General features: G+C 37.7%; 1 protein-coding gene across 1 annotated transcript in view; it reads right to left on the bottom strand.

Moving 5' to 3' along the window:
- Positions 1 to 167: 167 nt before the first annotated feature.
- The window catches only part of LOC144634531 (uncharacterized), a 58,117-nt gene continuing 34,035 nt past the window's right edge, over positions 168 to 24,249 (bottom strand). The window contains 20 exon segments of the mRNA XM_078493506.1: positions 168 to 1,170; positions 2,140 to 2,538; positions 2,747 to 2,847; positions 3,782 to 3,909; positions 5,081 to 5,555; positions 6,264 to 6,499; positions 8,194 to 8,563; positions 8,565 to 8,629; positions 8,632 to 8,885; positions 9,456 to 9,654; positions 11,704 to 11,994; positions 12,557 to 12,750; positions 13,202 to 13,361; positions 13,920 to 14,234; positions 14,612 to 14,902; positions 16,048 to 16,250; positions 20,150 to 20,306; positions 20,986 to 21,279; positions 22,055 to 22,342; positions 23,865 to 24,055. Coding sequence (XP_078349632.1) covers positions 663 to 1,170; positions 2,140 to 2,538; positions 2,747 to 2,847; positions 3,782 to 3,909; positions 5,081 to 5,555; positions 6,264 to 6,499; positions 8,194 to 8,563; positions 8,565 to 8,629; positions 8,632 to 8,885; positions 9,456 to 9,654; positions 11,704 to 11,994; positions 12,557 to 12,750; positions 13,202 to 13,361; positions 13,920 to 14,234; positions 14,612 to 14,902; positions 16,048 to 16,250; positions 20,150 to 20,306; positions 20,986 to 21,279; positions 22,055 to 22,342; positions 23,865 to 24,055 — 5,119 coding nt within the window. The 3' untranslated portion in view covers positions 168 to 662.

Below are 24,249 nucleotides of genomic sequence, written 5' to 3'. Positions count from 1 at the left end.
AAAATAAAACCAACACAAAAAAAAAAAAGGGGGGGGGCCCCCCTTTTTTCTTCAAAAAAAAAACATTTTTTTTTTTCCTTCCCCCCCGACCCCCCCCCCCAAACACGCAACGAACCCCCCCAAAAAAAAAATTGGGTTTTTTTCCCTCCCCCCCCCCCCCCCCCCCAAACCCTCCCCCTCATATGAGATACCCCCGGGGGGTATCGATTACTCTTGTGCAAAAAAAAATTTTGCTTAAAAATTCTAATACCATGTTCCACCAAAAGAAATGTTGCCTCTGTTTATGTTAGTGTTAGCTTCAAATGGTTGCAGGTTTAATCCCTGTGGTTGTTTTCTTAGAGCATATCCCTTCTTGATAAGCCAGTGGTTTTGGTTGAATACAACCCTGGTCTCATATGTACTTTTCTCACGGTCGAGCAATTCAACTTCTTAAAGCGATCAACAAGTCATAAACGTTTAACCTGTTGCCATCATAAAAAAAATCGTTATTAAACTACTGTTTGCACGTTCCACAAGAAGTGTAGACAATTAGCTAAAAGCAAAGTTAAAACGCACGAAGGACAATAAAAAGAACAATGGTTGTCGAAAAATAAAACAAGGAAAAAAAAAAAAAAAATTTGACTAGTTCTGTCCTTCATATCCCTGAAACAAGATTGGGATGCTTAAACATTAACCACACTTTCGTCGACGTCCTTGTTTTCATCTGCCTCGTTTTCCCTCTTGTTACGTTTCTTTGGACTGTTATACTTGGTATCATTGGATGATTTTGCAGCTACAGGTTTCTCTGCCGATATTTCTTGAAAACGAAGGACAACCCCATCTGTTGAATTGCTCACAGCTTCATTTCTTTCAAATTGCTTGGACTTTGTTGTTGTTTCTTTGCAAATGTTTCTGACACATTCTTCCACATCTTGAAGTTCTTCGTTAGCTGATGAGGTGTTTTTGATGACATGCAGATGGTGCACTTTAGTTTTTTTGTAAGGTGCATTTTCGGATGATCGAGTCCGATTATCGCACATTACATTAAGGGATTGTCCCATAGAAACAACCGTATTGTTATCACGAGCGTTGTTGGCGGACCTTTTCAAAGTGGCGACTCCATCTACGCCTTCGTTGACGCCGTCATTCTCTTTCACGGCACTTTCCTCGCCTCCCTCTTGGCTGTTAAACCTTAGACAGTAATTTAAAGATCGATTTAGATTTTAAGTTTTGAGAAAAAGCTCACTCAAAAGATTGAAATAATCATAGGAAAACGGTAATATAACAAGGTGTCGATGTTTGCGGGCGATAATGTTTTCGGCCCTTCTCAGGCTCATTTTAGCCCGGGCTAAAATGGGCTCTGAGAAGGGCCAAAAACATATTTACTCCCGAGAACATCACTTCTATTACTATCTTGATAATTTCGGAAGAGGGGCTTTTTGATTTAGTTTTTCATTGGATGGCTGAAGCTAGAGGCAGACAATTATAGTAAAATAGCCACAAGATGGTGTTTTCAGCTGTTATAAACTTAAAATTGGCAAAGGTAAGATTCTCTCCGAATAGACTTTGGGAAGCCGACGCTTCGGGTGTTAGTCCTTTGTCAGAGCTAAATGGAAAACGGTGAACCGCCAATTGTGTTAATGTCATGATCAATGGACAGAGAATAACAACATGAACAAATTACATGAAAAAATGGCTCTTTGACCCCCTGGAAAAAGCAGTGTGTCGATTTAAAATATGAAATTTCAAAGACTTACGATATTCTAATGTATTGCGACTTTTACTACTGCCTTGATGAAGAGGTAAAATATTTTCTTTTTTTTTTTCTCTCGCGCGCCCATGAACAAAGAGAAATTGCCGGAGAAACTAAAATAATTATATGAAGACAAATTTGGATGTCTGTTTGCGGTGAATTGTGCCCCTGTTCTTTCTTTCTCCTTTTTTATGGTTTGTTTTTTTTTTTTTTTTTTTTTTTTTTTTTTGCTTTCTTTAAAGAATGATCAGTTTGGGGGTTTCCGTAAAAGCCAATATTTTCCAGGCTGATGTTTTTAAACGGGGAAATGAACACAATCAATTATTGTTGCTGAGAGAAATTAGTAGTACTTTTATTTTTTTAAAAATCTAGCGTACAGTATCTGCTTTACGGTCGTTGTTACTCACCTGTTACTTCTCTTGAAACATAACAAAAGTGTGACGATAATAACGAACAATACAACACCACCCACAGAACTTCCTATGATAGCACTGACTGGCTTTGATTCGCCATCACCTTGTTTGTCTTCATCTTTGTCGTCAGGAGAATCTGTGATGGAACGTAATGGCTCAACGCGTAAGATGGTACTACCAATCGATCCTCCAATACTCGACATATTACTATTCACAATGGCTTTCAGGGCGTCTCTGTGAACAACATTTTCAGAGAATCCTTGGGGAAGTTGTAAATAGAACGCTAACAAGGCAATAAGTGGATCATCAGGTGACTGCTTTGGATAACCTGGAAGAATATGAACCATATCGCCTGAAAATACCATGTTGTCAGACGACCGCCTTCGACGGGAACTGAAAAAAGACAAACATATATATCGTGAGAGGATTAGCGAAAAATATTTAAAAGGAAGTTAGTTAAATTCTGTAAACTCTTGTAAATGGTATACAAGTCAGACACTTCTGAACTGAATACATGTTGTACGTTGAAGCAAGAAATATTAAAGAAAATGCGCTGAAAGATTTGTGCTTCTGTACTAATGCATTATGGTTGTTATTCTACCTTGTAGAAGTTGATTGACATCGCTTTTCGTCAGCAGCACAGTACTTTGTAGCCACCTTTGCTACTTCTCTTTTAAAGTCATCTTCCTTGTTTTTGTCCCACTGAAACAAATGCACAAATATGTACAAAGAAAAACAAGTTCACCAGATCAGTGCTGGAAGAAATTACCATTTCTCGCCAAAAATACCCAGAGAGGAAGGATTAAAAAAACATAATAAATAAACAAAAGACCAACAACTTGGATTTTTTATATCATTGCTCTAAAAGGCCAATCTAAAAGTCATTCGTTAGATGTACTTATTATTTCACTATTGCGCTATATACCATATAAGGGCAAGAAGAACGCGCAAAATATGGCACGTTATTACACTGCAGAACAGGCAAAAACTTAGTGGAAAATTCGCTATTCGCTGATTAAACATATTGTACGAGCAGACATTTTGCTAATTGATCGTACTTCGCAACTCGCAAATCAGTTATTTGTTGAGTTGGAGGGCCAGAAGGGAAATATTTTGCTCAAAACAGGATGTTAATCAATCAATCAATCAATCAATCAATCAATCAATCAATCAATCAATCAAACAATCGATCGATCAATCAATTTATTAACGTCATGACGCGTGATGAGGTTGCCCTCCAATATTAGAGGCTCATGTATAGTACATGAAAATAATAAGCTTAAAATTAAACTAATAATTATGTTAGTTCCTCATATAAGTTCCTGCAGTACAAAGTGGCTACATAAGAACTTTCCCTGCTAAGTGGGGTACTGAACCATCACAGGTTCCGCCAAAACGTCATCACGTTTCACCAGCAATTTGTTTTTGTTCTCCGAGAGAACTTATCGAAGAAAGGCACTTTAAAAAAATACGTTTTTTTTCGTGAAAAGAACGAGAACCAGCGCACTGACTAATAAGTCCCTGCTCTAACGCGCAGGATTTTTAAAGAACTTGAGACCGTGGCGCCGCGCCATAAACAAAATTCGTTTAAACCCTGCTAATATTAACAAACAATATCAATAAAAAAATATATTACCTTGTTTGTGTCCAGGTCTCGAATTTCCAACATGACTGATTCTTGTTTTTCCTTGTTTGATGGTGTTCGAGGAGCAAGAGTGGATATGGAAGGACTTGGTTGGAAAGCAATGGTAGTAAGGGAATAATCTTGTTAAAAGAGAGAGAGAAGGAGAGAAAAAAAACTTGTAAACACTAAAAGCACAATAATTGCAAGTATTAGACTACATTTGTATTTTTGACCATGAATATTTTCCCCAAAATTTAAGAAACCATGCAGGGCCACAAATCAAGTTAACATTCGCGAATCTGATTGGTTCCCTTATTTTTTTCCATTCGTTGATAGAACACGATTGCGCGTGCGTTGCTCCTTAACGGGACAGTTTTCATCATCATCATCATCATCATCATCATCATCATCATCATCATCATCATCATCATCATTTTTGGCTTGAAAGTAAATAAACTGGTAGGTGTTGGACTGTAAGTGGTTAGAGGGTGTATTACAACAATTAGACTAAGAGCCCGAGTTTTTTATTAGCGATAGTCACCTCGGCTGCACCTCGTTGTCTATTCGTTTAAAGAAACTCGGGCTCGTAGTCTATTTGTTAAGTAGATTTAACGCTGATCCATAGTGTGCGCCAGACTCCATTACATATAATGATGATGATGATGATGATGACGTGATGGTGATGATGATGACGATGATGATGATGATGATGACGACGACGATAATAATTACTAACGTCTTGTTGTTACACCAGCATCGATCATCGCAGAATTCACTCACTGAGAAATTGATATATTTTTAAACTAACGCCCATGTATTCTTATACAAAAAATTTTTAAAAATGAAACACATATTATATTCACTTGTTTTGAAAGTACTTTTGAGCAAATTTTCGTTTATATTTTCTCTCTGCTATTATCCATCAAAACATTTACTGTTATTTTTAAATGTATTTATTAAACAGTCCACATTCAAATGTCGGTGTTTTATTGTCCAGCTACTTGAAATCACAAGTAACTGTGTTACTGAAATATTTGCGAACCCCAAGAAACCTTATCTATACAGCAGATGCCACCTGACTATCGATAATTATTCATTGTCCAGTTTGACTGGGCAACACAATAAAAATGAATCCCACTTATAACCTCTAGGTGAGATACTTTGCTTGACCGTTGTTACCCTTAAATGTTCTTTTTAAACAAATGCTTTTGATAAATAAAACGTCAAATAGCAAATATTCGGACAAGATTCACAGCAATGATCGAAGCCTCTTTGAGAGAGAAATCATGAAAGATAAATAATGAGCAATACCTTGTGAGTCAGATGTAGGCAGAGAAGGCTTGAGAGTGGATGATGAACTACGTGATTTTGAAGGATAAATGGTCGATGAAACTGAATGCAAAGTAAGTTCTGGCTGATGGGTGGATGAACTTCTCGAATTTGAAGGCTTTAAGGTAGATGCAAGTGAATGCAAAGCAGTTGTGCGATAAGATGAAGTACTTGAAATTGAAGGCATAAATGACGATGGAAGTGAATGCAAAGCAGTCTTGTAAGTGGATAGAATACTTGAACTTGAAGGCATCAAGGACAACTGTGGTGAATTCAAAGAAGGGTTGTGAATGGATGGACTACTTGAATGTAAAGAAGCCAAAGAAGGTGCATATGTCGGTGTCGGGGACGGTGGAGGTGCTGTCGTCTGACTAAAGCAGCTTCCCCTGCTAATTGAGACATCATCAATGGCTATGTCACCAGTAAAAGAAGATCCAACTTTTCCTTCAAACGTCACCTAGAAAGTAAAATGAGAAGAGTTCCGGGTAAAAGCAGTTAATTCTAGTTCATCACAAAGGTGAAATGCAAAGACATGTTAATTTTACCAATACATTAAAGTTTAGGTCCAGTAAAATTCAATCGATACAGGGAAACAAATAAATCGACAAGCGTTTATAAAAATATTCTGATTTAGTCATTTATTGTTGATCTCCTGCCTTTTTTGGCCTTAACTTTTGAGATGAACACTTTTTTTAAAAAAAAATTTAAAGGTTGTCGTCTTCAACTGGAATTATTACAAGCAGAACGTTTTGTTTGTTTTGTTTTGTTTTGTTGTGTTTTGTTCCCTGCACTCACGCATTGCCCTCTGGTACATCATTGAAATTGTTCCCCATAATCACGCTATGTACAATTATTAGTGAGTCTTCGTTAGCAAGCAGAGGATCGTTTGTATGAAACAATCGCGCAACCACTACACGTCATAACATCCAAAAAGGCGGCGAGTGGGAATTTAAAAGCAATAACCTTTTCCACATTTTGTTGCTGTTTAATGTTATTTCTCCTTTGTCGTTTAAAATTCGGAATTTCAGTAGGCATTATTTCAAAGAATTCGACGTCAGCTTGTCGCAAGAGCGGGGGTTCCCTTTAATGCAACAATATGGTGTTGTATACGTTTCCCTGTTTCAGGTTTGCAAATGAATGTTGCAGTGATATCTATAGAACTTACGGTTTTATCCAAATAGATTTTTATCTCCGCTTTTATCCAGTCGTTTCCATGATTTCCAGATGTAGAAAAAACTACTTTCTTTCCACTTAAGACAGTTAGAGTCCCTGTACTCTCACCATACATGTGATAATAAAATGTGAGGCAAGCCAGCTCTCCATTTCCAGATACGGAGAATGTAATCTTTGCGTTATCACCGGCAACACGAGGATAAGACGTCTCGATGTACATATAATACCCTGTGCAATAAAATAAAATAGGAAGCGTAGCTGGTTAATAAATGATTGATAAGGTAATTTGACAATGAATCAGCCGTGCAGAAAAACTTTACCCTTAATATGCTAAAATTGCTCAAAAAACACGTTTTTAACCGTTATATTGTTTTTTTTTTTTGGCGCTACGGTACTAAAGTTCTCTAAACTTTTCTAGAAATGTACCTTTTTTTCACTGTAGTAAGGTTTTGACAAAGCTTTCATGTAAAAGTACATATTTGACTTTGGCGCATGCGCATAAGCCATTTTTTGCTTAACCGTTCCAATTGTTTTCCTTGCTACCTTCCGTTTTGTTTTTCTCTGCATTATTATTCCCTCTACCTTCTACTATGTACATCCTTTCTTCTGAAGGTTTTGATCGTTATCAATGAAAAATCCTGGAAAGCAGACCATGATCAAGTGCAGGTACTGTATATTGGCCTGTTTTACCGCCATTTTTTACATCATTTGTTTTGACCAGCTCTGTCAAAATGCAGTCGATATTCAAAATGGACAATCCTGTGAAAAGATCTATCCAGCCTGACTTAGTTGCATGTCAGAAGAATTTGTTGACGTGCTAATTGATGACATCACAAGTGGTTGAATGGCTATTCCTCCAAATCCCGAAAACATCTGGGCTTCGCATGATAAGGGTCAAATCATTTCATCGAAATTTGCTCATTATTGAACGTAACAGTTAATCATCCCTATATTGCAAAAATGAAATAATGCCTTGAAATGCTAGTTTTCTTTGGCACCAAAGTGAACTTGTTGGCTCAGCCATGGTTTAAAAAATATGAACTATGTCTCGAATGGACCACGTCATCTCACAGCTTTTGCTGTTATTGCGATATTTTATACGCTCCGTTTAATTACGAGTCTTAGATTTTCTATTAGATGACCGTAGATTTGTTTTGCCTTTTAGATTTGTCTTTTACAATAGGTTTGTTTTAGAACAATTCACCTTAATCTATGATACGTAAAATAATATAATAGCGCAATTCTTCGGTTTCATCAAGACACGAAATGACTTAGCTTAGAATCCGAGGACGGATTTGACAATTGGCTAGTAAATTTAATAAAACAGGTCCTCGATAAGCAACCGACTTTATTAGAAAAGTGGACGTAATTATTTTCTGCAAAAAAAAAATATATATAGTAAAGGTGAACACAAGGTAAAGTATGCGTCCAAGCCGAGAGATCGACCTATTGGATGATACCGCAGAAAGGGGTGCGATTTATCTTTACGGTACGGTGAGAAATGAGAGCGCTGGCTTGGGTCAGATCAATTTTTCGCCAAAATTTTAAACTAGTCTTCGACTGATTTTTGGCCAAATTTGAAAGTTCTTTTCAACGTTGGCTTTCTCAGTCTTTCTTTTGGCAGGCTACACTGGTGGGTTCGACAGTTAAGATATAACTCACCCAAAATGGCCTCCAGGAGCCTCCTGGCCCAAAGTTATAAAAACAGTGGGAAAGACAACAAGCAAGGTTATTTTTAACACTTTTCCACTTTTATTTCAGTAAACCGTTTCATAGGAAAAGTGAAACCTTTTTCAGTCAAATTTCAGATCCATGCAAACCTTTGTGGTACACTGATAGAACGTCTAGGTTACCTGTGGTTCTAATTTAAATCACTAAAAAAAGTCTCGTTACATGAGCTCCAATATATCTAGAAAACTAACCTGTTCCGCTGGTGTGATCCGATGAGGGTCCTGTATTGGAAGATAAAGAGGGACCTTTTTGACGCGTCCAGTCAAACACATCTGAGTCGGACTGTTGCCAGCCAGAACACCAACCAGTATCAAAGTTACATGACGTTACGCCATTTGTCTTTCCTATTATCCATGACTTCAAGTAACGAATTTTGGCGTATACAGTATATTTTGAGGGGGACGCACAAGGCATTCCCGCCCAACTAGCAGCTCCCTCCAGATACCATTTACCGCTGAACTCGCAAACAAGCGGCCCTCCGCTGTCACCATGGCAACCTCCAACTCCTCCCTGATCTTTACCAACGCATATCATGGAGTCGTCTATTTTGCCAGGATACGATGCTCATGCATCGCTGCTTTGATACTAAAGGGACATCAGCCTGCATGAGCTCGTTTGGTGCTGCTATTGATGAGAAACTTTACCCCAGCCAGTTATCCAGCACTTTTTGTTAGGATTATCAAACGGAAGCTGAAACTTGGTATCTGACAGGCACACAAGACCAACTCCTTCTCCTAATTTAGCAGGTTTCGATAACTTAAGAAGCGCGATGTCGTTGCTATACCTGTTCGGGATGTGGTAATTTTCGTGCTCGATAATGTTCACAACGTCAAAGTTCTGTTCTGTTCCAACAGTTCCACCATATCTGTAATGAGCTCCCAACCTTAAATGCAACTATGTTTGTGTAAATAAATGTACTTTGTCATTGTTTTAAAGGAGCACAAAACAATGCTAATGTAAAGCATAAATACCCAGGGCCGTAACTAGCAAGAGGCAATGCGAGGTACTTACTTCGTCTGAAATACGGGACGAGATTGGATTTTGATGATCAAGATTTTAGTTTTGCGCATGCGCATAGGGCAAAATTTGGTCTTTTTTTGGCTAAACCGTTTTTTGGTTTCCTTTTTCTGGGCCTTCTTATTCTCTTTACCTCCTACTCTTTTTAAAGTTTCCACTAACCAGAATAATGTTTGCTCTTAATCAAGCCTGTTCTACCACCAACTGTGCACAACAAATTGACTGTTTCTTTCTTGGATTAACTCTGTCAGAATGCAGTCCATATACAAATGGACAGTTGAGTTGAAAGATCTATATATGATAAAATCTTGCAACACAACTTGATCGTTATCTAGGTACGTTGAGTAAACCATCTCCTTGTAGGAAACAAGTCTAATTCTACTCAGTGAAAAGCTCGCTGATCTTTGCTTATATATGATAAAATCTTGCCACTCACATCACTTTTACATATGACAAGGACTTCCCACGTATGCAACGAGCTGCTGTGACAACCCAAAGCGGATCTATCAATGAACCTCCGCAAAATTGTCGGTAACCATATTTGCTTTTCACCATTGCCTGCCAGGGCCAGCTGTTAACTGGTGCAAATTTTCCACCAACAATTCGTGAAATAATATGACGAGTTCCACATGAAACTGAAATAAAATCACATCACATATCATAAGTAACCGGTACAAAAATATCCTTTTCAGATTGCCGTATTTATTCGTTTGAGCGCCCGGCCTCGAATAAGCGCCCATCCCCACCTAGTTTGACATTACCTGTAAAACGCGAGTTATGACTTGGGATTTTCGTATTTTTATGTCATTTGGAACTTAAATTATTGCACGTATCCGATGCTTGAATGACTACTCTATCGTTTTGGAGCCTGAACAATTCGAGGTTACTGGAGTTTTTATAACTTTTTGGAGTTCTTTAAGTCAAACTGTAAAGATGGCTACAACAGTACAAATGCAAGTGTTAAAAGCATGTTTTTTATCCGGTGACTTTATCGTGTTATATTTGCACTTCCCGCCCGCTATAATTTATTACGCCTTTATGGTAAGCAAATCAGTACAATGGGTCTTAGTAACGATCGTCCGTTGTTCAAAATTTGACAGAATGTTGTAAAAGACCGAGATTTCTTTCATTTTCGTTCAGTCTAATGGAATAGATAGATGACCACGCTGTTCTTCTGGGTAAAATATAAATTACTAGCGAATTGTACCAATTCAAGATAGAAGACTGGACCGTGGTTTATTTGGGCACTCAAATTAGGATTCAACAAACTCAATCATCCACACTTTTTGAACTCTGAACTTTGCTTAATATTTGGCTCACTCGATGTTTTGAAGTTAAAATCTTGCATAGATAAATTAATTATTTTTTTTCCTTTGAGCGGTTTCTCTCACACAGCACCAATTATTATTCGTCCGAAATATTTGCTATCTTACGATAATAGCAGCATTTTTCGCAGAATGTTTTTACAGAGGTTTTCTTGGGGGTATTAGGAAGGTTTTGAGTGAGTTGCCGTCGCAAAAACTTCAATTGCTTAAAGCTTTGTAATTTGGCGACGACAACAGCGCCCTCTACGCCAGGTTCCCTCGGTTATAGACGTCGCCGTCGCCCCTAAAACATCGGTGCTTAAGCTCACTTATAACAGCAGAGAACGGGGATACACAGCACTAACTCCTTTATGACGCCCATGGCCTTTCAGGCAAAAATCGAAGGCAAAAAGCTTACAAAGCAGAGTGCCAAAGAAACGTTAGTAAAGAGTCTCAAAATTGCCATCCAGCCTCGCTCGCCAATTACTGGTGTAACTGGTTATACAAACGAGCATTCGTTTGACGATTACAAAGTAGGCGATTTATTATCACTGGCTAAGAAATACCATCAAACACAAACTGTATTCACCTAGAATGCGTTGGCGTTCATCTGTAATGGCAAACACGTTGTCGAGAAACGAAGCAAAAATGGTGACATGGAACCATTTTTAATGGCTGTCAAGTCACTATTTACTACCAGCTTGGTCTTTACCTTGCATTGGCGAGCCCTGTTTCACCGGCTAAATCGATTGTGGGTGATTACTTAACTTGGATGTGTGATCAAACTGTTACTTTCAAGCAATTTTATAAGAAATGGCCGATTCAAACAAAGTTTTTTCTATCGGTTTCTGTAAAAAAAGAGTGAACCTTTTGCAATCAATGTTTGATCACATCTTGTAATAAAGCCAATCACTTGGGCGTGAATTCAGTAATAGCCCTGTAGCATAGAGCAGTTTTCAACTGAGTGTCGTTAAACCAAAACCAAAGTAATCACTCTAGCCAATCACAAACAACACAGACACTCCAGTGAACCAACCAAAACTCGAAATATATGCAATGATAGTCGTCACGAAGCGCGGAAAAAACAACGCAAAAAAGTGACAATTGGTTTGGTTTTACTTTAATTTGAATGGTTGACTGAAAAAGTGGTGCATAGTAATGCAAAACCAAAGCAAACGGAATTTACTTTCGACAGTCAAGTGAAAACTGCTCTAAACAAAAAGTAGCCTGGTTTTTTTTTTAGGATATTTGGGATAAATACCGGCTCGTGATATTTCAAAATTCTCTTAATATCAATAGTCGCGAAGTGTTATTTATCTTAATTATAAATACCCCTAGAAACCGTGCTATTTTCTTTACTTATTGCATAACTGTGTGTACCTTTTTTAGTTGTGGCTTTCACTTCAAGAGTTTTGTAAAGCCGGTGTTGTTCATCCACTCCAAAAGCTTCTAGTCTGTAATTTGTTGAATTTTCGAGTCCAAGAATTTCCGTATTTAGTACGTTTCCTTCTGTAACTGCATGTGCCAATGCATTCCCGTTTGTTCTGTTTATTAGGATGATGTAATGAAGAACTTGCCGGTTAAGTAGACTGGTTAGGTTTGTCCACTGAATTGATATGCTGGTGCTGCTGGTATTGTTTGCCGACACTGACCAGCTAGAAAGAACAGTAGCTGAAATACATAATATTCACTATAAATATGTGAGAGAGTAGTACCTAAAACGAGGAAAGAAAACAACAAAAACAACAACGACAACAACAACGGTAAGTACTTTGACAGCAAACGAATGGACAATATATTCGTTTCATTGTCGCTAAAGTCAACTCGAGCCCCATTAAGAGCCCAGGGCCCGGTTGCATAAAAATACTTAAAATTACGGGTGATTTTCTGCAACAGCTCTCTGCGTTCCGGTGAATGTTTTCAAAGCGTTTTGGTTTTTCCAGTGCTCTTTAGTACATTTTCTCCCGATTTATCCTTGTAAGCACGGGAGAAACCCCCTCAGAGCACAGGGAATGGCTGCAGAAAATCTCACGTAATCTTAAGTATTTTTATGCAACCGGGCCCTGGGCAGCTATGTTAATTATTTCTCTAAAGTCATCAAACACAAATTAACTGACTCTTTTTTTTAGTTGCGACCCTTTTGTCGCCTGCATTAACCGCACCGCGTCTGGCCATAAAACTGGCCCTTTTTCAATTGAGTAAAATTAATAAAATAATATTGTTACTCACGTACCTGAATCAAGGCTAGTTTTTAAAACCACGAACTGAACTTTAACAACACTGTTTACATCGTCCGTGACCGTATTAACTTCAACGTTGCTGGATTCCCCGAACGGAACTTCGACCAGAGATGCACGACCTGAAGGCCTGCATCCCGTTTGGTAAAATTGTTCAGTTCTACTGCCGCCGAAAATTTTTACATATTCACTACGAAAAAAAAGTATGTAAAAATCAGAACAACAAGGAAGGTACAAGGATGATCACACCTGCGATAAGCACAAACAGAAGGCGACATACGCAGCGCAGTGATTTAGGAATTCTGATGAACGTTACAACGTTACAACTTGGAAGCACGCCAACAGATTAATCAAGGCTAAAACTGCATATCAAAATGCGGTGGCCGTGTTAATGTCAAAATTCGTTAGTGTGTAGTTGACATATCAATACGTTGTAAGGGATGAATAAACAACTATTGAATATTTAAGCATCGCAGAGTAAATACCTTGTTAAAATTGTGACACACTCCCTTTTACTTCTATTCTGAGCGTTAGAAGGCTTTACTTTTTTGAATGGATCCAAAAAAGAAGATTAGTGCAAAAGCTTGCTAGTTTCTGATCAACTGATAAAACCTCTTGTAGGTTGTTATAAATGAAATTACCCGCAATGATCTAAGTGCAGCTTCTGGATTAGAAAGAGTGCAACTGCATGAGTCACACCAACATTCCCTATTGTCCAGTCGCACCATAAGGCATTTAAATGATCTTTGTGTGTAACGTCTATGAGTCCAACAGTCTGGTTTACAGTGACGGCCTTGCAATCTGAAAAAAAGTAACATGATAAATCGGCAAACCGTTATAATTTCTAAAGGAAAGATTAACTGTGGGCCATTATTTAAGTGAATATAAGTGGGAAGGTATGGCTCAGTGCCAATAATTTTCAGCATGTTTTATTTTAAAAAAACTCAGAGAAAAAAAAAAACGAGAAATTTGAAAAAAAAAAAATAAAAACACCTTATAGAATATATAATTTACGTCCACACTAGTCCGGATAAATTTTACAACGTGTCTATTTTGGTCAAAAACGGATACAGTGCGTTTTCAAATACCCACTTTAAAGAGCGTTTTCGAACAGCTCCGTTTTCAAAATGTTTTCCGTTATTAATTCGTTAAATAAAAGTGTGTATAGGTCAGAGAAACGGGCTTAAAAAAATTTAACACGGACAACTCATTTAGCTATAAAACAATTGCTATACATTATCGTTACATAGAAATATAATATAAAAGCCGCTTCATAATTCAATTATTGCTTGTATTTGATAACTTTGGCCTGGGTTTAACGACTGTTGCTTGAAATACACTTAATTTAAAGAGTCGCACCTGTTTTTATGTAGTTGTAGGAGGTACGTGGTCCTTCTCCCTTGAACGTAAAAGCGGACACATAGATACGGTAGAGTTGTACTGGCTTTAGTCCCGTTAATGTAACGTGCGTAGTATTAGGGTTAGTAACATTTACAATCCAAGCTTTTGATGATGCAGGATAAGAAACAATATAATGCACAGTGTTCTGGAAGAAAACTCTATATCCTAATAGCCGTCCATTGGCATACTGCTCAGGAAGAGGATCCCAGTTAACGGTGATCTCAGTTGATCTCACATTTGTGAAGTGGATATTTGACGGATCTCTGCTAGGAACTGGGAAGAGAAAGCAATGATTACAACCGAAGAAAAAAGACCGAAAATGGACAACTTTTTTTTTTTTTTTAATAATAATTAAAATTCAAGTTAAAACACGTTTCGGTCTCACGACCTTCATCAGTTACATCTTACAACTAGAGAATTAAATACTAGTTTTGCAACAATTAATTACGTAATTCTACACAATGAAAAATAGCTCAAGTCAAACCTAAAAAAATATAGAACAATTAGTTCGAAAATAAATGAAAACTTCATTGCAAATGGAGTTTGAATGCGGAGTTACGAAACAAAAATGACAAAAAAACTAGAGTGAAAATAATTCGAGGCAATCTTAATCAAACTAGAACAACGAAGTATGGCTTCTTAACACATACCTGTTTCTTCCGTCTGTGCTGTAACTTCACTCTTGTAAGCTTGCCCATTTTTATTTATACCAACAACACTTAGTAGATATTTGCGATACGGCGACAGCCTATTAAATTGAACAGAACGGGTATTTCCAGACAGAATGTCTCCGTTTAAAATACTACCATCAGTGTTATTGATAAGGACAAAGTAGTGAAGAATTGGTTGATTCAGGACTGTTGTCAGATTTTGCCAGCGGATTTCAATGCTTGTTTCCGTTGTGTTACCAATCGATATACTCCAGTTAGCCACCGGCAGAGCTAAAAAATGAAACAAAATCGTAATATGTACAGTTACATGTGTAATAAACAAAGGGAATTGAACGTGTCGTGCAATTTGGTCTGAAATTATGCGTGTAATTTCAAAATCAAACGAGTGCGCAGCGCGAGTTGAATTTGAAATGACGCGTATAATTTTAGACCAAAATTGCACGACACCAAGTTCAATTACCACTTTATTACATCCATTTTGAAATCGCATAATTTAATCGTCCAAATACACGCTTTTATTTAGTACCAATATTTACATGATCCCGCAGCCGGTTTGTAAAAAAGAGGAACACATTTCTCTTGCCGTTCTCTGAGCAACGTAAAATCATCAAACTCTGTTTACTGTGAATTTTCAATAATAATTTCCATTTTTTTGAGTGTGTGCGTTTTTTTTTTTGTGTTTTTTTAATTATTATTTGGAATTTGCCTTTTTGAAAAATTCAGCTGAGGATAGCTCTGACATCTATACTGAAGATGTGATTTATGGCAAATACGGTGCGATTCGTAAATAAATCACACTCCCGAGAGCCAAACAGTTTGAGAGGATAACATGTGATTTCAAAATGGATGTAATGATAAACGTAACTGATACGAATATCATGCTTACAGAAAGAGTACTGTCTTTTAAGCGTTGTATTTTTGTCGCTATATCAGATGGAATTTACATTTACATATGTTTATTTATGACGATGGAGGCACACAAGAAAACCCCATTCCTCCCTCCCTCCCTGCCAAAATTCCACAGCGTACTATAAACTTGGGGACCAATTCTTTATTCTTACAAGGTAACAGTTCCGTGTAGCACTACTCTTAAAACGTCTGCGCTACTATGTTGTAGATAACAAAGCAGGATAACGCACCATAACTGCAAAGAGTATGATATGGATTAAATAAAAATACCGATTAGCTTTTCAAATTCAAATGAGGCAATTTATTTCCTTACTTGCTTGGTTGGCTGCTTACTTACATACTTACTTAATTGCTCGCTTGCTTGCTTACTTACTTACGTGTTCAATTAACGATGAGAAATTTTTTATCGTTGATACGCAAAAATGAGGTCGCATACTGCGTCATCTTTTGTCCGACATGGGCAGTCAATTCAAAATTTCAAAAAAATAAATAAATAAAATACTCACCTGATTGGAGACCCTGCTTTACAATTCCGTACCGAAGGTTTAACTGACTGTAGCGTGCTGTAAGGGTACTTTCTACAGTGACATTCTTTGCATTGCCATACTTGACTTCCAGAATTTTTTTCCGAGGGGAGGCAGAAGACGAATATCCATATCCATATCCATAAACTATTAAGCCATCACCGTCAGTGATCTTTATATAGTCTCTGTGAAAATTTAGCAATAGTTATAATCTTTTAAGAAAAACGACAATTTTTTTAAGTTTCAAAGACATGTTTCGACAGAGCATCTGTCATCTTCAGTTGAATGGTTTACAAAGCACAGTGAGTTGAATAATAAGTAGGAAAAAAAATGCTAATTAAGATAAGTATTAACAACAGAACGTGAAAATGTGTGAATTAGAAGGATAATTTTAGATTCACATGGTGTAATTGCTGATTGAGGCAAGGTAGTTCCTTTTGAATATGGATAGCCTCCTTTATCTTAAGTTGAAAGCTGGTAGAGGCGTGATCTAAAATATGAAAGTTATCTATTGAACACAAGGAGCGACAACGTTCAGAATTCTGAAGGTGTTTGAAAATGTGGGAGGCCTTATCACTGGCTAAGTGCTCATGCACGCGTGTGGCAAAATGTCGGGTCGTTTCGCCGACATAACAGGCATTACAGCCCGCACATGCAAACTTATAGGCCAAACGTGAACGGAGACCGCCGGGGATAGGGTCTTTCACTCCAAAAAGATTACCGATCTTAAAAGAAGAAAAAAACTAGTTTAATATCTAAATCATTACAATAGCGCTTAATTAAGTGTCTAATCTTTTTCTGAGTGACGGCAGAAAAATAGCCTACGTACGGCAGCTTGAAGTAAAATGTGGGCAAAGTAGTAGGGAGGGAACCACCGGGACAATGGTTGCTATGGATACCAGTGATGTAACGGTTAACTACTTTTTCGATTAAATGGGCAGGGAAAAGGTTCTTTTTTAGAATTTCAGTAAGCTTGGTTAAGTCCTCGTGTAACCCCAACCAGGTGTTATTGATCTTATAGGCCCGGTCGACAAGAGTTCTAATGAGACCTACTTTGTACGAGTACGAGGTGAAGCTAAAATAATTAGTTAATAGCCCAGTAAAGGTTTTCTTGCGGTAAACTCTAGTAAGGAAAGAATTAGGGTCATTATTATCAATAAGAACATCAAGAAAGGGTAATTGGCAATTGAGTTCTTTTTCCATTGTAAACCTTATGTTAGGGTGTCTAGAGTTAATGTAGTTAAAAAATACAACAGCATCGTGCTCCGAGTGAAATAAACAAAAAGTGTCGTCAACATACCTGCGATAAAATAAAATTTGAGAGCCTTGAAAATTTTCCAACCATAGTTTTTCATGATGCCCCATAAAAAGAATGGCTAATACGGGAGCTAGGGGAGACCCCATGGCCACGCCGTCAATTTGGTCATAGAAAGAACCGTTAAATAAAAAATGAGTTTGGGCAGTGGCTACAGTGAAAAGGCTTAAGTAATGACCCTAATAATGACCCTAATTCTTTCCTTACTAGAGTTTACCGCAAGAAAACCTTTACTGGGCTATTAACTAATTATTTTAGCTTCACCTCGTACTCGTACAAAGTAGGTCTCATTAGAACTCTTGTCGACCGGGCCTATAAGATCAATAACACCTGGTTGGGGTTACACGAGGACTTAACCAAGCTTACTGAAATTCTAAAAAAGAACCTTTTCCCTGCCCATTTAATTGAAAAAGTAGTTAACCGTTACATCATTGGTATCCATAGCAACCATTGTCCCGGTGATTCCCTCCCTACTACTTTGCCCACATTTTACTTTAAGCTGCCGTACGTAGGCTATTTTTCTGCCGTCACTCAGAAAAAGATTAGACACTTAATTAAGCGCTATTGTAATGATTTAGATATTAAACTAGTTTTTTCTTCTTTTAAGATCGGTAATCTTTTTGGAGTGAAAGACCCTATCCCCGGCGGTCTCCGTTCACGTGTTGGTCTATAAGTTTGCATGTGCGGGCTGTAATGCCTGTTATGTCGGCGAAACGACCCGACATTTTGCCACACGCGTGCATGAGCACTTAGCCAGTGATAAGGCCTCCCACATTTTCAAACACCTTCAGAATTCTGAATGTTGTCGCTCCTTGTGTTCAATAGATAACTTTCATATTTTAGATCACGCCTCTACCAGCTTTCAACTTAAGATAAAGGAGGCCATCCATATTCAAAAGGAACTACCTTGCCTCAATCAGCAATTACACCATGTGAATCTAAAATTATCCTTCTAATTCACACATTTTCACGTTCTGTTGTTAATACTTGTCTTAATTAGCATTTTTTTTTCCTACTTATTATTCAACTCACTGTGCTTTGTAAACCATTCAACTGAAGATGACAGATGCTCTGTCGAAACATGTCTTTGAAACTTAAAAAAATTGTCGTTTTTCTTAAAATCTTTACGTGTCTGCTGTTCTCAAGACCAGTTATAATCTTATAATTATTTCCCGTTATGCTAAAACGGTCGCCGACCGGAAGAAACTCTTGCGAGTTAAACGAAAACGAGGTTATAGGGGCCAAACTAGCAATTCGTCATATTGTTTGGCTTAAAACTTTCAGAATAAAAGTGATTATTTCACCAAAAAAACTTGTAAAGGCTTTGTATGGGCTACATTTGCTAAGCAAAGAGGACCTAAGAATTTTTTCTCTTCGTTAGAAATCGTGAAATTAAATTAAAGTAGTTGGGATGTCGTTGCGGCTCGTACAGAAAACCGACAACAGTAGAGAAGCTCGTAAAGAAGTCGTTTGATTCCTCGATTACAAGCACCTATTCTATACTCGTTACTCAGTTTCCTAATTTTCAGGGTGGAGAGATATGTGTGCAGAACTCAAGGCTGAACTCAAACTATTGTAGATCAGTTAGCTAGTGACATCCTGGTTAGTGTACCTCTCTTCACAAAGGCGGAAATGGAAAAGCATCTTCGAAAGTCGGGGAAGAATATTGGCTGGTGAAGAAAACACTCATTATTCTATCGCCCCAAGTGTTAGACAAAATGTCCAAGAAGTACGATACTCAAAAACGGCAGTATTTTCATTGCTACTTTTTAAAGATAAATCATGGATGTTCACCGAACAATCAGAAAAATCCTCCACACAAGACGCTTTACACTTTGTCAGCCAACACTCAAGCGATTCGACAAGTAATGTCATTACGTGACCTAAATGAAACGTACGAGAAAATTGACGGGGAATTTGAGCGTCACTACAGCCGCGCAATGACATAACTTGTCCCCTCGCTTGACGTATCGTCAAGACGCTGGAGGTAGGCTTCTTGTAGACGATAAACGAAGCATATGGGAAAATGAAGTGCAGATGAAGTATCATGACCGCCCTCGTGGGCCAACTTGCAACTTTATCGCAGTTTGAAAAAGTCAAAGGAATCGAATGATTATAATGCTTTTTTGTAAATTGGTTCACTGATTGGGTTCTTTGGGTTAAATAAAAAGAAATTCGAAATTTCGAGACTGTCCGAAGATTCTCGATATTATCTAACAATCACTCTTAACCCTCGGACGTACAAGCAAACTCAAACCCCCACCGTCGTACGAGGAAGGCAGAGGAGGGGTGGGGGTGGATGTAACCCCTCCCCAGAGTTTTTATTTTATTAAGGCACAGCAAAATTATTTTGCATTTTGTAAAAAGCCCAAAGCTTACTCTACAAGATAACATAATTTTGGTTGGCCGTGACGTCATATAACGTCACATGACGTCATTTGAGCCGCCATCTTGGATTTAACCATATTTTAGCAAGTCAGAAAATAACAAAAATTGATGCAAAATCATGCCGGAATGCTTATGGAATGCAAAAATAAACAAATCTTACATTTATGTTTCAAACAAACTGGAAAAATAAAGAAAAATGTTTCAAAACATACCAAAATTACTGCAAGGGATGAATGAACAGCTACTGAAAGTTTCAGCATTGCAGAGAAAAAACTTAATGTACGTCCGAGGGGAGTTAATGTCTAAACTAAACCTTGTATTTGTATTCTACAAAATTAACTAGTGACTCAGCGTAAACGAACTGCATTTCATGCCACTTACTTGTCGTAGAAGTGAAAATACCGAAAAGGGACAAGAAGAACTGCTTGGTTTATGCCTACATTGTCGATTGACCAGTTACACTGTAAAGTAGAATTATGATGGCCTCTGCCACCAACTTGCAAGACGCCAAATGACTGAGTTATTCTTCCTCCACAACCTAAAAAAGGGTATAAATGAATGTACCATTCTCAAAATCATCGTTAGAAGTACAGCTCGGCTAATGTTTTGTCGTTTTACAAGAGAAACACTCTTTTGTAAGTAGCGTTGTAAAATATGAAGATTCTATACAGGTAAATATCTTGATTAGAGGCAAACAACAATATGCCTTATCACGGTTTTCGACGCCATCTTGACGAGTAGGCAAAGCGGATAGAAATTACAGTGTTTGTATGGGAATTCGACGGCAAATATCTTTTACAAAAATTGAATTCTGGACAACTTATGAATTGTAAAGTTAAGATACTAGGCTAAAGTTTTTATTTGCCGAGTTTGAAGGATGTAGCTGGGCTAGAAAACGTTCAAATACATTTTAATTTCCCTATACATTTGTCTGTATTTTTTTCCGCATGATTGACGCCATTCGCGGGAAAAATTATAGACACATGTATGGGAAATTAAAAACGTAACTAAACGCTTTCTAGCCCAGCTACATCCTTCAAGCTCGGCAAATAAACACTTTTGCCTAGAATCTTAACTTTACAGTTCAAAAGTTGTTCAGAATTCAATTTTTGTAAAAGATAATTGCCGTCGGATTCCTTTACAAACACTGTAATTTCTATCCGCTTTGCCTACTCGTCAAGATGGCGTCGAAAACCGTGATAAGGCCTATTAATTACCTGTTGTAATGTACTGATACGACTGTGGTCCTACTCCCTTTGAAGTTAGAGCTCCAACGGATATTCTGTATGTCTGGGCTTCCTTTAGACCTTTTAAAATCACCATGTGGTCACCGGGCCTCTTGGTTTTTGCAGTTTTTATAAACCTCGGAAAGAAATCATTCTCATAAACGTAAACTGAATATCCCAGGATTCGTCCATTAGCATGCTGCTGAGAAAGAGGATCCCACTGTACCTTCACTTGATCGGACCGAACGTTTAACAGTTGCAAGTTTGGTGGGCCTTTACTGGGGACTAAAGAAAAAAAAAAAATGTTTAAAAAAAAATTGAAATTAATTCCAGTCCTACGAGGGATGGGAGGAACCAGATATCACATTAATTCCAGCCCTTAGCTGATGTATCGGTAACATGATGCCGTGACATGCCAAGACATCGCATTTAAAGTACTTTTGTCAGTTTGCTCAAACAATTCACTAGTATTCATATGAGTGGAGAGAGGCGCTGTATTAGTTGCTTGCACAAGACAGCAACACAAAAATTACCGCCAAGCTCGGACGGGGAGTTGTTGATCGGTTGTCCACAGCTCATTAAGCCAAGCCTCATTAATCTCCCGGTCCCTGCCTAGTCAATTTATCTACTTTTCAACTTTACTTATTGCTGAGCCCCCTTACTTACAGTAAGGAAGAGTCATATAAAAAGAAACGACGCGACCGTCTCGTGAAAGCCAAAGATGTTTTTTTAGTCTCCGGAAAGGTTCTTGTTGTCAACATGTGGTGTTTGCTGTGAACTCAAACCATTACGGAACAGGTAATGAAAACGTGACAATCGGATTTTCCCGCGCCTATCGGAGCCATTCAGTCTTGCTCTATTGTTTCGAGGCTGTTTCGCGTTAAAAGTTGTGAAAACATCGCTAGTCAGGCTCCAAGCCTCGTTTTTAAACTCCCCTTCCTCCCCTTGGCTAGATCTACAATAGACTTGATAATGATGTTAAATGAATTCCCCTTCGTCCCTTCCCCACGTCTTAGGATGTCAGTGTTGAAAGAAATGGAATAAAAATGGCTTACAATACCTCCTTCCTTTGTCCAGGCTGTGACGTTGTAGCTTTTGTAAGGTTGCCCATCACTACTAACACCAACGACGCTTACTTGATACTCCGTGTAAGTTGAAAGTCCAGTGATGTTGAGAAAAGTTCTATTTCCATTTACAACCATTGCATCGCTTCCATTAGTGTCTCTGATTAGAATGATGTAATGTAGGATCCTTTTATTGATTATCAGTGTTAGGTTTTGCCAGTTGATTACGACAGTTGACTTTGTTGTATTTCCAACTGTTACGTTCCAGTTTGATATTAGCAAAGCTAAAAGATATAACAGATACAGCGTGAAGATGTCACAAGAACGTTAATGAGACAGTATAGTCGAAGTTCTAACAGGAACAGCGTTAAGAAAAGTGCAAAAACTGGCTAAAGCTAGCTTACTTTTATAGACTTAAAATGAAAAGGAAGCGTTAAAAAATATCTAATAATATACATTTTATTAGTAATAAGTGCGTGCTACGGTTTTATACCATCACCAATTCTGCCTTCGTCATCAGTTTTTAAACTTTGTATCATTTTTGCACAACCTTTCTAGAAATAGCTGTGTACAAGAAAAAATAATTACACGTGTATAGTTTATTGGACACGAACACACCTCTAATTTTGTCTTGTTTTAATGCCATGAAAGTTTGCTGACTTCCTTCTCGCAATTCCAAAAACGGTATTTTTTTTTTATAATCGGCGACTTGCATTTCAATTTTCGTGTAAATTAGAAGCGCTTTTTTTTAAAATAAAATCCTGAAAAGGGCATTATTGATTTTTTAAACATTCGCCATCCACATCTTATTATGCAAAACAATTTTTTTCCGAAGTTTTATTGACATTGATTTACTGGAATACTTTCGAAACAAAGGCGTTGTAAAAAGCGTTTAAAAAGACGAAAACGTTGTGTTTCAATTCATGGTTTAAAAAAATTATACTTAAAATAGTCAAATCAGTTTAAAGTTGCATTGTAACATATGTATTTTTTTCTGCATCCCTGCGGATTTAAGTCAAATCATAATTATTTACTCAGATAACCCCTTGATTTACCCAACTACTATTATCATACAAAAGAAAAAATTGCGGTTGGACGTGCTTTTGCGATTTATTCAAAATCAAACAGTTGTTACATTCAGTCTAAACAAGGAAAGAATGCTAAATCGTTAATTTAACCCTCGGACGTACAAGCAAACTCATACCCCCACCATCGTAGAAGAGGGGGGGGGGGTGGATGGAACCCCTCCCCGGAGTTTTCGTTATACTAAGGCGAAGCGAAATTATTTTGCCTTCAGAAGAAAGCCTGTAGCTTACTCTACAAGATGACATAATTTTAATTGGCTACGACGTCATATGACGTCACGTGACGTCATTAGAGCCGCCATCTTGAATCCGCCATCTTGAATTTCAACATTTTCTTAGAAAGTAACAAAATAACAGGAAATGATGCAAAATCGATCCAAAATGCTTATGGAATGTTAAAATAAACAAATCGTGCAGTTCTGTATGAAAAAACTGGAAAAAAAAAGAAAAATGTTAAAAATGACGATTTTTGGCAAGACCTGTCTGTATTTATGACGTTGCCATGGCAACGTCAAATATCATGGACACATGGTTGACAACATATCAATATTTCCGCAAAAGTTTCAGTATTGTAGAGTAAATCGTTTTTTTCAAAATTTGGAAAAAAACATTATGGGAGGGGGGTGGCATCCACCCCCCCCCCCTTCCCCCCTTGTACTTCCGAGGGTTAAAATGAAAGGTATGGCCAGATAAAAACGATTGAAATATCTAAACAACCAACCTGTCTGTATGCCTTGCCTCATAATGGCATATTGGATCTTGAAGTGACTGTAGCGGCTGTAGAGGTTGAGCTGAACAGTAATGTTGTCTCTTCCAAAATCAACTTCCAGAAAATCTGTTCGTGTAGGTGACGAGTATTCCTTTTGACTAAAAACCAATGAGCCGTTGCCATTTATGATTTTTAAATTTTCACTGTGAAGACGAAGAACAAGAGAAATTAGAAGATAAGGGTTGCTGAGCACCTTCGCCGGATGGCCTTATTTTTTATAAAGAAACACGATTTTTGCTTACGTTTTTCAACATGTAACATGACATTTAAAAGGAAAGCTATTCCTACTTTATTTAACAATCCCCGTTGTCTAATAGTCCCATTTCCCTTGATATTT

Source organism: Oculina patagonica, chromosome 13 (assembly GCF_052425735.1).
Source record: "Oculina patagonica isolate OP01 chromosome 13, crgOcupat, whole genome shotgun sequence".
NCBI lineage: Eukaryota > Metazoa > Cnidaria > Anthozoa > Scleractinia > Oculinidae > Oculina > Oculina patagonica.
This window is presented reverse-complemented; position numbering and strand designations above follow the sequence as displayed.